This window comes from Miniopterus natalensis, chromosome 18 (genome assembly GCF_054644295.1).
Source record: "Miniopterus natalensis isolate mMinNat1 chromosome 18, mMinNat1.hap1, whole genome shotgun sequence".
Classification (NCBI taxonomy): domain Eukaryota; kingdom Metazoa; phylum Chordata; class Mammalia; order Chiroptera; family Miniopteridae; genus Miniopterus; species Miniopterus natalensis.
This window is the reverse complement of record NC_142098.1, coordinates 16775757-16789683: the sequence shown is the minus strand read 5'-3', so window position 1 is coordinate 16789683 and position 13927 is coordinate 16775757. Positions and strand designations below refer to the sequence as shown.

Here is a 13927-nt window from a genome sequence, read left to right as displayed (position 1 = left end):
GTTTCTGCCCCTGGGACCAGAGAAAAGAGGCTTTTTTTTTTTTCCTGGTTGGGACATTTGAAAGAAATGGCCCCTCTCTGTGAGCTAAACCTTTGGATTTCTCATCTCCCTGAGAGGGTTTGAATAGTGAATAATTTAAATGGACTGCTCTTTGCATAGAAATTGCTTTAGGATGATTCACTGAAAGCTTCCCATTTTATTATCCTAGATGGACTTGAGTGATATTAAAGATTCCTACGTGAGAAAAAAAGAGCTCCCGTTCAGTTCGGAGCAGAAGTGGATGGCAGTGAAATGCAGCCCCAAGAATGAGGTGAGTGCTTCTTGGCCCCTTTCCACCGTGTCCCCCCCAAATCAAGCAAATGCAGACATCAGGGAGGAGAGTTTAAAGTTTCCAGCTGCTTCTGTAGGGTTCCAGATACATGAAAATACAGTGGGTAGCAATTAAATCTTTGACTATCTTGGATCTTAGATTTTTATCTGAATCACTGGTTCTCCACAGGGGGTTCCAGCACCAGCCCATCAGCGTTGCCTGGGAGGTTGTTAGACATGCAGGTTCTCAGGCTCCACCCCAGGAATCTGTGTTTGCTGGGGATTCTGATGCACGCTCAAGGCGAGACTCACTGGCCTGTGATACAGCTACTGAGTAATTACTACTGGAGCGACCATATGCTTCTACTGATAACGCCCCATTGCTAACTTCGGGTCCTTCCCTCACATCCCTGTGCTCAATTCTTTACACATATGAGCTTATTTAACTGTCACAGTGAGGGACCGATTCTTCATTCCTGAAGAGGGCCCACCACAGTGCTGTGAACAGTGAGCTCGCAGGTACACACACGTGCATAGACACGTGTGTGCACGTGGGAAGCAACTCAAGGAATATGTCACGAACTATTCATGGCTACCTGTGTTGTTTAATTTTCTGTAGCTTTTCATATTTTCTACAATGAAAAAAAGTTTTTTATTGCCTTCCACCTTTTCTTCCAACCTCCCCCTTCTCTCCCACTCATTCTAGAATCTATCACGTCTTGTCTGTGATGAGATGTCTCATCTCATGCAGGGCAGGCGGCTGCTCAGTCAGCTCATTCCAGGTCTTTGCCACGAGTAGATAGATGGGCATGTAAATTCTGGGTGCTTAAAAGGGGTTGTGGATTTTTAAAAAATTCTTAATACCTTCAAATCTTCCCCCAAAGGTGATTATAAATTTTCATCAAAAAAATTATGGGCCCTGGCAGGGTGGTTCAGTTGGTTGGAGCATCATCCTGTATCCCCAAAAGTTGCAGGTTTGATCCCCGGTTGGGATGCCTACAGGAAGCACACTGATCGATGTTTCTCTCTCTCCCCCCACCCCCTTCCTCTCTCTCTAAGATCAATAAGCATGTCCTTGGGCAAGGATTTAAAAAATTATGGAAATGTGACTTTAAAAATGGAAGCGCTTTATAATCTGGCCCCTCTTCTCTCCCTCCCCATCCCTCACCCCAGGTAACTCCCCTGAACGGCCTGGGATAGAGTGTTCTAGACCAGACATCGCGCAGTCAGTCGCACACCTAACACGTAACACTGACCCATTAGCGAAGCATACTGTGTGCCCTGAGTGACACTGACAAGGCGGCTTAATGTAGGGCGGAGTGGCGGGGGTTGCAGGTCAGCCCCGTTCCTTTTACAGGCCGTGTAGTATTCCATCGCGTGGGTTCCCTGTGACTCACCTAACCTGTCCCATCCTGAAGAAAGCTGACAGTCCGCTATAAGTCACCCCGCCGCGAACATCTCTCTGTGGATGAGGTGACAGTCACCGAGGGCTGAAGCACCCAGTGATAGATTTTTTTCCCCTTTTGTCTTTTTCTAGGAGCAGGAAGACATTTACTTCATGAAGGGGGCCTTTGAAGAAGTGATTCGTTACTGTACTATGTACAACAACGGGGGCATCCCCCTGCCACTGACACCCCAACAGAGAGCCTTCTGCCAGCAGGAAGAGAAGAAAATGGGGTCCCTTGGCCTGCGGGGTCAGTGCCTGTGGCCCCAGCCCCGGGCTTTCAGTTTGCACGTGACGCTGACTTGTCAAGCTCACTAATGCAGGGTCCCAGTCTGTAGGCGATGGTCAGAAGGGCAGCCGGGCAGTGTGCCAATGAAAGGAAAGCAAGTGTGGAACTTATGGGGAGCCCTACCCACCAAGGGACACCCGTGGATCCGGGTGCAGCTCGTGTGTGAGAAGAGGGGGAACCCTGCCTCCTGAGTCTTCTAAGACAGGTGGACGGGACACCCCAGAAATACCGATCTTCCTGTTCGGTCTTCTTGCTCAGCGCTTACTGTCAGGGAAACCTAGAGCTCTTTTCAATCAAAGCATTTCACTCCTTGGCCATTTCCAATTTTCTGCACCAGCGCAGGTGCCTTCCCCGAGGGGCTGAGCTTTATCATTTATCAGCCTGTTTTCAGAGGAAGTGTTTAAAAACCCTCTGGGGGAAATGAGCGCATCGGGCTTGCCAGATTGGTTTCCGCGGCCTTGGTTTTCCCCTTCAGGAACACAAATTACACATTGTTAGCAGCTCGCTGACAGTGTACAGGTGAGGACATGTCAGCCTTGGGGAAGGGAGGAATATCCCCTGTGTCACGGGCACATGGCACCTGACTTAGGGAGGCTCAGTTGGAGGCTTCTGGGCCACAGCCCTTCTCCGTTATCAGTAAGGTGACAAAGGAAGGCCAGCTCTCGTGCCACCGCCTCTCGGAGCACTCGCCCCAGGAGCTGGGCCTGGCTTCTGGGCCACTGAAACGGAGTCAAGGCCAAGATAAGCCAACAGAGTCCCCTCACCCGTGTTCCCCTCCCGCACATTTTTCTTAACCTTTGGTAGCTGCTATCACCACTCTGCTGGAGGTGACAAAGTGAGAGCAGAGCAAATGAAAGACCAGGGGAACTGTCAGAAATGTCCCATCGTAGGCCATCTCGCAGACTTTCTCATGGCCACTCTTGCTGGGGTGGGGCTGGGGTTTATACCACCAACGGACAGAGGTCTTGTTTTCAGCCAGGGACGCTGCCTCGAGCATCTCTCTGTATGTGGGGTGAGACCTGCCGCCCTGCACCGACCGTCACCTCCCCTTTGGTAGTCCGGGAGCTCAGTGCCCATGCCCCTCACAGACAGGAGGAACTGCGACATGCTGGAGGCCAGGGCTGACTGCAGATAAAATCGGTCCCTTCGCCCCCAGTGACACTTCTATGGGCCTGGTCTCTCTGCAGTGCTGGCCATGGCTTCTGGGCCCGAGCTGGGGCAGCTGACATTTCTGGGCCTCGTTGGAATCATCGATCCCCCAAGGGCTGGCGTGAAGGAAGCCGTGCAGGTTCTCTGCGAGTCTGGCGTGTCCGTGAAAATGATAACGGGGGATGCCCTGGAGACGGCCTTGGCGATAGGTAATGGGGAAGGGGGTGGAGGGTGGGGAAGAAAGGACCCGCCATCCTTTAGAGTGGGGTCGCTGCCACTGGTTCATCCTCGGCAAACCTGGTCAGGAGCGCTCACCTCCTCGGTGCTTAGGAAAGAATCTGAGATTCACGCACCAGCCTCCCACCTTCAAAAGCTGTTGTCCCTCAAATGTTGGCAGATTCTCCAAAAGGGGAAAAGACCTCACGTATAGTGAGAACCTACTACGTGCCAGGGCTTTTCATCCATGATCTCACTTCATCTTCACCCACAGCATCCATCCCAGTGTATAGTTCCAGTCTGGCTTCTGCCATCGGCTGTGTACCCTGGGCCACTCACTGAACCACTCTGGCCCTCAGGCTCTTTATCAGAAGAGGGCTAGCTAGCAGCCCTGTTCCCACTACTCTACTCATTGCTGTGAGGGTTGTCACACCTGGTTTCCTTGCCCCCGTCTTGAGGCAGCCTGGCACTGTGGAACCAGACGGAACCCTGTCAGGTCCCAGTGTTACCACTGACCAGCTCTGTGACCTTGGGGAAGTTACTTCCCTCTCAGTCCCCTGATCGTGGAAGTGGGGGACAAGGCGGCCTTATTGGAGGTCAATTCTGCAGAGAGAATTAGATCATGTAACATAGCAGGTGCTCAGTAAATGGTAGCGACCATGGTTTTATTGTTATTCTGCGGCCAGGGCAGGGGCTGATGGCAGGTGGGCGGGGTGGGGGTGGGGATAGGGACCGCAGTTGCAGACCTCGGAGCAAGCTCTCAGGATGGCTTCTCCCTCCTACCAGGAAGGAACATTGGCCTGTGCAACGGGAAGCTGAGCGCCATGTCTGGGGAGGAGGTGGAAAGTATGGAGCAGAGCAAGCTGGCTGACCACGCCAAGAAGGTGGGGTCCTCCCGGGGGCTCGCCGGGAAGCGGTGGAGGGGGCTGTGTTTCCAGCTTCACATTCATGGACTCTGCTCTTTCATGCCTCCGTATCCAGGTATCTGTCTTCTTCAGGACCAGCCCGAAGCACAAACTCAAAATCATAAAGGTAAGCTGTGTGTGGGGACAGGTTCTGCCTCACTTGTCCTTCAGGCTACAGTCCAGGGCGGCAACAGTGGCTCCGCTCAGCAGGATATGGGCCGGGCCCCAGCTGGCAGGAGCCTTGGTCATCTGCAAGCCGTGGCTTTCTCTTGGGTAATGCAAAGGAAAAGATTAGAGGCCAGCTCTTGTTAGTCGAGTGCTCTTTGGCATCTTCTCGTTAGTAACTCCAGGCCTTAGTCTTCTTGTCTGTCAAGTGGGGATTAAGGTGAATGACATCAGCTAATTCAAAAGGTTGGCGAGAGGGTTAGAGGCGGCCAGGCCTGTGAAGCTCTTGGCATAGTTCCCAGCCCACAGCAGGTGCCAAAGAGTGGATCTAATTTTCAGATTGTACATCAAAAAATTAAAGTGCTGGAATGAGAGTCCTGCAAACGTGGTTTCCCGCACATGTATACTTTGAAAATTTGCTCTTTAACTCTATTGGTAGTCATATTTCTTTTATGTCATTTTTGGGGGTTTTCATTTACAGAGTAAATCTCTATGCAAGTTATTCCTCAAAGAAAATGTTGGACCCTGCATGGCTGCAGGGAACAAGTTTATTATTTGTTAACGGTGATGGATAGCACATCTGAGCGTTTACTATTGCTAGGCACTGTCACATCCATGATCTTAGTTTAGGCCTCACCACGGCCCTGGGAAGAAGGGGCTGTTGGTCCCATTTTGCAGATGGAAAAACAGATCGAGAGTTTCAAGGCTTGCCCAGTTCCCCCAAGTAGTGCAGATGGAGCTGGGATTCAGACTCCGGCCAGCTGACTGCAGTACCTTCCAGAGTAGGGTCTCTGCTGTCAGCCACACAGTGCGAGAGGCAGAGCATCTAGAGGAAAGGAAGGGCCTCAGGCGGCCTGCCTCCACTTGCCTCCTCTTTCCAAAGGCTTTGCAGGAGTCAGGGGCGATCGTGGCCATGACGGGGGATGGGGTGAACGACGCGGTGGCCCTGAAGGCAGCGGACATTGGAATCGCCATGGGGCAGACGGGGACAGATGTCAGCAAAGAGGCTGCCAACATGATCCTGGTGGACGATGACTTCTCAGCCATCATGTAAGTTGCTCTTTAGGTTTTTTTCATGGCAAAAATGTGTGGATTAACCAGCTTCCCCCTAGGATCCACTGTGCTGTAGATACAAGGTGTCCCCAGGCACAGACACCACTTAAAGCAGGGTCATGGGGGCCACCTGGGGTTAGTGGCAGGCAGCACCCAGTTAGCAGCCGATAGAGCTGGCCGAACCTTTGCACCAGGCCCTCTTTGTGAATAAATGTTTTCTCCTCTCTTGCAGGAATGCAGTGGAGGAAGGCAAGGGGATTTTCCATAACATCAAAAACTTTGTCCGATTTCAGCTGAGCACGTAAGTCGAGGCCAGCAGCTCCCAGCACCATCAAGTGCTGCGTCTGCATCTGGCCCGCAGCTATTGGCAGTAACCTCTTCTGCCGCTTGCCCCCCGCAGGAGCATCTCGGCCTTGAGCCTCATCACTCTGTCCACCATGTGCAACCTGCCCAACCCCCTCAACGCCATGCAGATCCTGTGGATCAACATCATCATGGACGGGCCGCCAGCGCAAAGGTGAGGCCAAGATGGCTGGGACCACACGGCTTCTGCCCGCCTCTGCTGACTGCACCCCTGATTTGTACAGGGGCCCATGGCTAGAGGTGGTCACCGGCCATAAGGAACCCTAGAAAACATAAATGTGGTGCACTGGGCATAGGGGAAAGCACCTAGGCAGGCAGGCAGGGCAGGGGATGATAGAACAGTCTGCGCCTCCTACCTGAAATGCTCTCCCTGAGCCAGCCTTCAAGTTACCGCCTTCGAGAAGTCCTCCCTGATTATTCTTAACAGCAGCCTCCTCACTCTTAGTCACCTTACCCTGCTTTATTTTCCCCTAGACAGGAAAATATGTATTTCTTTGCTTATCTGGTTATATATAATCCATCTCCCCTTTAGAATGTCAGCTTCATGGAGGCAAGGCTTTTGTTTTGTTCCCCAGCTCCTACAGTGGTGCTTGGTGTATAGCGGGAGCTCAGGAAATTATTGACTGAATGATAGCCTAACTTCTCAGGGAGTTAGGCTAGCTGAATGATGCAGGAGGAAGAATGGGCTTTGGAGTCAGGAAGACCCAAGCAAACAGGGCACTTCACTATGCTTGAGCACATAGGTGTTTCAGATGCAGCTGATTTCTTGTTACTATAATTAACAAGGGAAAGAAGGTTGTACTTGGTCGTCCTCTCCCATGCCCAAAGTAAGGGCTCCCTCTTCTACATGCTCTGCCTGAGCATAGGGCCAGGACCTCAGCCATATCTGCACACAGTGGGACCTCAGGCAGCCTGCCTCCTCCTCAGTGTCCGCACATCACCTACCACTGTTTCAGCATTGGCTGAAGGCGGGTGTCCCTCAGTCGATGGGGAGCTCTGTGGTGGGCAGGGCCTGGGTCTTCTTTCTCCTGGCCAGCTGGGATCAGGCCAGGCCCAGCTTTGGGTGGGTCTCCTCGTGGTGATGGAAATTGAGCAGGGGAATGACTAAGTGTGGGTCCAAGATCAAGGTGGGAGGGGGTGTCCACATGGAGGTCGGCAGGCTGCCCTTCAGGTCCAGGTTGTGAGGGGCTCCCCAGAAGGAGCCAAGGAGCTAGGTAGTTAGGGAGGGGTCAGAAGATGGGAAGGGCAGGCTTCCAGCAAGGACATGGAGGTCCCCATGAGACTGGGAACACCTTGTCCTGGCTGTACCTTTGATGGTGACTTGAGCACTTCTCTGCCTCAGGCTTCCTGTCTAACTGCTTCATGCCTTTTAGAAACTACCCTTTTTCGGTGGTTCATTCCAAAGTTTCCCGTTGTGTTCCGAGCAGCTTGGGGGTAGAGCCGGTGGACAAAGACACTCTCCGGCAGCCGCCAAGGAACATCAAGGACATGATCCTCAGCAGAGCACTCATCCTGAAGATCCTCCTGTCGGCTTCTGTCATCATCAGTGGGACCCTCTTCATCTTCTGGAAAGAGGTGAGGAAAGTCCTCACTGGCTCTGCTTATTCAGGGCCTGGGTGGTGGCTGATGTGGGGCTGGGCATGTGGGAAGCAAGGTAGACGGTTCCTGCTGGCGGGGAGGGGGAGGAGACAAGCGTAAACATCGGGGCAGCGTTGGGGGGGAGTGGGGGAAACTAAGAGAGGGATGTGAGGCCTCAGGCGCAGAGTAAAACATTCAGATTTTCTAAGCGGGACACATGCCTCTCCTCTTTTCTGTTGTCGCCAGGAAACAATCTGCAATCTACTAAAAGAAACTGTCTTCCAGAGGTGATGGTTGGCAGGATCTTATTGGGGCTTATTAGGGGTAGTTTTGTGGCCTGCAGGTTCTGGCAGCCGTTTCCCAAGCCATCCAGTGATCCAGATGGAGATTAGGCAGGTGACTTAGGCAACTTTTAACCCCCAATTGGCGATGTCCAGGAAGGGGGATGGGACATGGGACCCCCACCACTCCGCCCTAGGAGGAACAGCTTTCCTTTTTCCCCAAATCTTCCCCATCACACCACAGAAAGTGGCCTTTGTCCAGCCCATGTCCTCAGCCTGGTGGAGGGAGACACACAGACCTTCCTGTTGTGACACAGTCATCCTCAGCATGGGGTCCCCACAACTTGGTATCAGCACCCAGGACCTTGTGAGAAATGCAGGTTCCCAGGCTCTCCGGAGTCACTCTGTTTTAACATGACCCTCTGGTCCAGATGAGCTCAGGCAGGAACAGTGACGGCCTCCTGGGACAGAGAGTGTTCATCACCAGGGTTCACCCTGGGCCCCAGCCGCGCCCCTTTGATGTCTGCCAGAATGAGACCTGAGATGGGTCCCAGCAGTAGTGCTGGAGAAGGGAGGGGTCTGTGGCTTTGTTCATTCAGCCCCCACAGGCCTTAGTTCTCGGTGGGGTCAGGGTTCTTCTACCTTCCTTGTAGGAAACGACATTCTGCCACATGGATGTAACTGTAGAGGTGTCACCACCTGGGAGGCAGTGTCACCTGCTGGAGGAAGGGACATTGCGAGGTTTCCCCCCTCTAGCATGAAATTCCAGAGGAAAGGCTAATGGCCTCTCCCAGGTGCTGACAGGGGTTAGGTCCTGGGGGTGGGTCAGGAGACACTTCTGGGTCACACCAGTTGACCCAGGACTGATGGGAGATCTTGATCAATTCCCAGTAGAGCTAGAGTGCTGTGGCCTGCACACGAGCGGCGGCTACAGGTGCTCCATCCCTGGCTCTCGTGAAGGATGAGTTCATGGCGGGACTGTGTCACCTCATCCCATGCACTTGTGTTTCAGATCCCCGAAGACAGGGCAAGCACCCCACGTACCACAACCATGACTTTCACCTGTTTTGTGTTCTTTGACCTCTTCAATGCCCTGACTTGTCGCTCTCAGGTGAGACCTGCTGCCCTGGGGCCCTCTCGGCTTCCTTCCCTGTAGAATTATGGTCGCTGCCCAAATTGCGCAGGGGCTCTCAGACTCAGGCATCCTTGTGAGACGGGGGTCCTGTCCCCTTCTCCCGCAGACCAAGTTAATATTCGAGATCGGCTTCCTCCGGAACCACATGTTCCTGTACTCGGTGCTGGGGTCAATCCTGGGGCAGCTGGCCGTGATTTACGTCCCGCCCCTGCAGAGGGTCTTCCAGACGGAGAACCTCGGAGCACTCGGTGAGTGGGAGGGGACCTGAGCACGGGATTACCAGAGACCGTGGCCATCATATACCTGGGGCCATTCCATCATCCACAAAGGACCGGACTGGTACTGCACTGGGTGGGAGGGCCACTGGCGGGGACATGGACAACCCAGGGAACTGCAGGGAAAAGGTGCTCTGGCAGGAGGATGGCCCAGGGCAGAGGGGACTTAGCATCTCGGTCCCCTCACTGCCCGCTGGGCAAGGAGGCTCAGAGCACAGACAGCAGGTACAGTGACAGTCTGGTTTCAGTCTGACATGCTGTGTGCCCCAGCTGAGGAGCGAGTTTCCCCTGTGGGCAGTGGGGGGTTCTAATAGGGGCCAGTGTGACCTGGACACCCGCTTACCTGAAGACAGGGAGTTGGCCATCCAGTAGGGACAGGATTTAATGACCAGCTCTCTGGGGGCTGAGCACACATTGCCTGGTGCAGAGCCCCAGGGGCTCTCCCCCACCCTCAACTTCCCAGGGACCCTCATTCTTTGGAAGCTGCCCAGGGGGGCTGGGCCTCCTTTGCCTGCAGCTGTGACGACAGTGAGAAGAAGTGGGAGGAGGGTTGGGCCCTGAGGGGGTGGAAGCCTAGAGAGACACTGACCACAGGGACTTGAGAGGGAGCAGGGGTAAATACCACCCCTTTCCCGCCGCCTCCTTTTCTTGTGACCCAAGCTTTCCATTGGCCAACCCCACCCCAGGGCAGGCAGGTGAGGCAGCCCCCAGGCAGAAAATGGGGGTGAGGCAAGACTGGGGAATGTGAGCTCGCTCTTCCCCAAATCTAAAAGGCAGTGACCAGATGGGTCTCCTGTGAATGCCCTGTGGGAACAGACGAAAGACCCCCTCCTAATTTTAATGGATGTTTCCATCCACTGGGAATGAAGCCAGCTCCCCAGCTCTGAAGGAAACACCGTGATTGCCTGGCCACCATTTGTCACGAATCATTAAAAGGGAGCTGGGATGGTTCTGAGCAATAAGACACAGTGGGGTCATGGGGGGCCTTTAGGAATTAACCCATTAGAACAATTCAGGGTGGGCTGGGGGCCAGAGCGATGGTTAAGGGCATCTACGGAGGGATGGGGGGCTGGCGTCCGTTCCTAGCAGGCCCACTGCCCCACAATCTGCCCCTTGCCCTGGACCATGTGCAAAGGCTCCTGGTCCCCAGCTCCTGGTCCCCTTGCCTGTCTCTCTATAACAAAGAATAGGGTGTAGGGAGCAGACCTGCAGCCACCTCCATGCTGGGCACTGCCCCGACTCTGGGGGCAGAGTCCTAGACAGAGCAGGGCCGGTGGCCAGCGGGGGCACAGCCTGTGCTCTCTGACCCTTTCCTCTCCTTACGTTTTTACAGATTTGTTGCTTTTAACCGGACTGGCCTCATCCGTGTTCATTTTCTCAGAACTCCTCAAACTATGTGAAAAATTCTGCTCCAGAGCCCGGAAAGCCCAAACTCATCATGAAGATGTACAGTGGACCCTGACCAGTGTAAAATCCCCTAAATAAGCTATATTTTTATAACTGCGGCCCCTCCCCGGCCCCTCTTCAGAGGCTGTTTCTAGGTCACTCACAGGCCTTCCTGGGAAGCCAGCAGGAAGCGCGGGCCCAGGCTCGCATCCGCACGTTCTCGCCCTCGGGGCTCTGGGCCAGACTGAGGAGCCTGTACAGAAACACCTCGCTATTTATTAAATCGCAATGATTTTTATAAACCACTGTGCACTTGTGCCATAGCTCAATGCGGTGCAGCCCACTTGTAAAGAATGCGTGGGTGCCGGGTAGGAATGGAAGGCGGGGGGCTGGGGCTGCTGGTCATTTCTCTGCTTCTTGTTGGCCCGTTTCAAGTCCCATCTCCTCCTCCACAAAAATGGGGGCTTTTTACCCACTGAGCCTTATTACCCACTATCCCAAAGACTTCTTAAAACGTGTCTGTCTTCTAGTTGAAAGATAGCAGAGCGGTCTCTGTCCCATTCCTCCGTCTGCAGCCAGGGAAAAACCACCACGGAGAACCAGACATGAAACTCCCCCTTTCATGAAATGAGGCCACAACTCTAACCCCCCAGTGATCAGCCAGGGTTTTCTAGAGAAGCAACCAATAGGTAGGAGAGGGCGAGAGAGTTGTTTTAAGAACTGGCTCACATGATCCTTGGAGCTGGCAAGTCCAACGTCCTTAGGGCAGGTGACAGGCTGGAGACTCAGGAAAGGGTTGATACTGCAGCTGGAGTCTGAGGCAGGCTTCCTTCCTTCTCAGGGAATCTCCGTCTTTTCTCTTAAGCCTTCAACTGATTGCCTTCATAATGTGGGTGGGCCTCATCCAATCTGATTTATTCAAAGTCTACTGATTTAAAGGTTGATCCCATCTGAGAAATCTCTCACAGAAACATCTAGACTGGTATGTGACCGAACAACTGGGCACCACAGTCTAGCTCAAGTTGACGCATGAAAGCAACCAGCAAAGGGCAAGTTCTAAATTATTTTCATAAAGCCAGCACAGCTTTGAAACTAAAGTATGATTTACAAAAAATCTGACCAAAACAAAAAACTACAACAGACCAATTCCTTTACACACACATTGCTACAAAAGTACCAAACACGGGCCAGCTGTATTAACACCCTGGGAAAGTGACAGCTAAAATACAGAACAGCTCAGTATCTGGAACCCTGTTCCTTAATGACTCAACAGCTCTGAAAAAATCACGGATGCTGATAAAAAGAAAACTTTTTATAAAAGTCAACATCTACTCTTGACAGAAACTCTTTAATAACAAACACAAATGGATACTTCCCTTTACTTAAAAATGTTTATATATATGAAATATCTCAAAACAGCCAACATCAAGCTTAATGATAAAAGTCTAGATGCATTTCCATTAAAGTCAGCAATGAGAAGGATTTTAAAGTTCTCAAAATATTTGCCGATATAATTAAGACAAAGGAATAAAAGGTCTAGCTGTCAGAAGAGTAGGGAAGGTATCCTTATTTCCAGGTGTGCAGTCATAATACCTGCAGTCACACAGTGTGTAATACCTTAAAATTTCAGTGTTCTCTGTCAATTATATCTCAGTAACACTAGGGGAAAAATAAATAGAAATCTTGGAAGCCAAAACACAAGACATTTTTAAAGTGGTTGGGGGAAAAATATATCAAAATATCTTTCAAAAAGCAGAACAAAAACAATCCTCCAAAAATGAAGGCAAGCCCTGGCCAGTGTGGCTCAGTTGGTTGGAGCATTGTGCATGCACTGAAGGGTCATGGGTTCAATTCCCGGTCCGGGCACATACCCAGGTTTCAGGTTTGATCCCCGGTCGGGGCGTGTACAGAAACAACTGATGGTTCCTCCCACATCAATATTTTACTCTCCTCCTCTTCTCTAAAATCAATAAAAACAAAAAAATGAAGGCAAAATAAAGATTTCAGACCAAAAAAATCTTAATACCTGCGAACTCCCAGGGAATTCATAGACAATCAAAAACAAAAAAGAGCAGTGGTTCTCAATGTGAGGTCCCAGGACCAGAAGCATCTGCATAACCTGGGAGTTTTATTAGAAATATAAATTCTTGGGTCCCTCCCTCCCAGACCTACTGAATCAAACTCTAGGGGTGGAGCCCCACAGTCTGCATTTGAAGAAGCCCTCTAGATGATTCTGATGCAGGTTCAGGATTGAGCACCGCTGGAAAAAAGTATTCAGCACAGTAACGGTTCAAAACTACGTAGGAAAAGTAAGAGCTTTTCTATGTTCAAACAATCATCTTAGGGAAAAAAAAAAGTCCACTCACAGTGCCAGCAATAACAAAAATTTATGTAACAAACTCAGATGTTCCTGCTCTGGGATAGCAAGAATCATACATTTTTAGCCAAGTGTCAGTTCTGCCTGCGTTAATCTAGATTTAGTGCTATCTCAAAAATGCTACTATCAAACTTTTTAGAAGTAAAGTGCTCCCAAGGGTGATAGAAAAGCAGGCAAGCATATGAAGGACAATTCCAAAAAGACAGTTGTCATGGGAGAACAGCTCTTACATCTTTTTATCATAAAACTCCAGTAATTAAGAGACAAAAATAAGTTCATTCATCAATTCAGTTAATGAGAAAGTAGCATTTTAAGTCAGTGGAAAAGAGACATACCATTTAATATAAAAAGTACTGGAATTTACTTTGGAGTAAGATAAGAGGTCCATTTTATTTTACTTTAATTTTTTGTTACTCCTCACCTGAGGATATTTTTTCCCATTGATTTTTTTTTTTTAGAGAGAAACATCGACGTGAGAGAGACACTCCCGAACCCATAGCCCAGGTACGTGCCCCTGACCAGGAATCGTGCCCTCAACCCTTCAGTGCGTGGGCCAGCGCTCTAACCACTGAGCCACATGGACCAGGGCAAAAACTAAATTTTAATGTAGTGTTGATGAAAACATAGCAAACAAGCACTCGAGTATGTTAAAAGTACAAATTCAGCTCAAAAGGTTAATTTGTCAATATCTAAGTAAAAAAATCCACGTACCTTTTGATCCAACAATTCCGCTTCTGAGAGTTTACCCTCCAGACAAAAATCACACCAAGACACACACACAGGATATTCACCGCCACTGTGGTTGGCTATAAACAACATTCCGCAGCGGGCTGGCTGAACGCATTGCTAGAAATGCGGCTGTATCCGCATCGTGGGACGTCACGCAGTCAATGAAAACAGGCGGGGGGGAGGGGGGGAGGCATCTGCACCCAATCAAAAGTACAGGCCACACCAGAGTGTAAACGCTTACGCTGAGTGTGCAAGGCGCTACCTCTGGAAGGA

General features: G+C 51.2%; 1 protein-coding gene across 1 annotated transcript in view; it reads left to right on the top strand.

Moving 5' to 3' along the window:
* The window catches only part of ATP2C2 (ATPase secretory pathway Ca2+ transporting 2), a 52102-nt gene extending 41540 nt beyond the window's left edge, over positions 1-10562 (top strand). The window contains 15 exon segments of the mRNA XM_087827216.1: positions 209-310; positions 1847-2003; positions 3230-3400; positions 4194-4291; positions 4389-4439; positions 5361-5527; positions 5763-5831; positions 5931-6047; positions 7321-7468; positions 8765-8863; positions 8994-9139; positions 9173-9238; positions 9322-9402; positions 9404-9439; positions 10496-10562. Of these exon segments, the coding sequence (XP_087683342.1) occupies positions 209-310; positions 1847-2003; positions 3230-3400; positions 4194-4291; positions 4389-4439; positions 5361-5527; positions 5763-5831; positions 5931-6047; positions 7321-7468; positions 8765-8863; positions 8994-9139; positions 9173-9238; positions 9322-9402; positions 9404-9439; positions 10496-10562 (1575 nt within the window).
* Positions 10563-13927: the final 3365 nt, after the last annotated feature.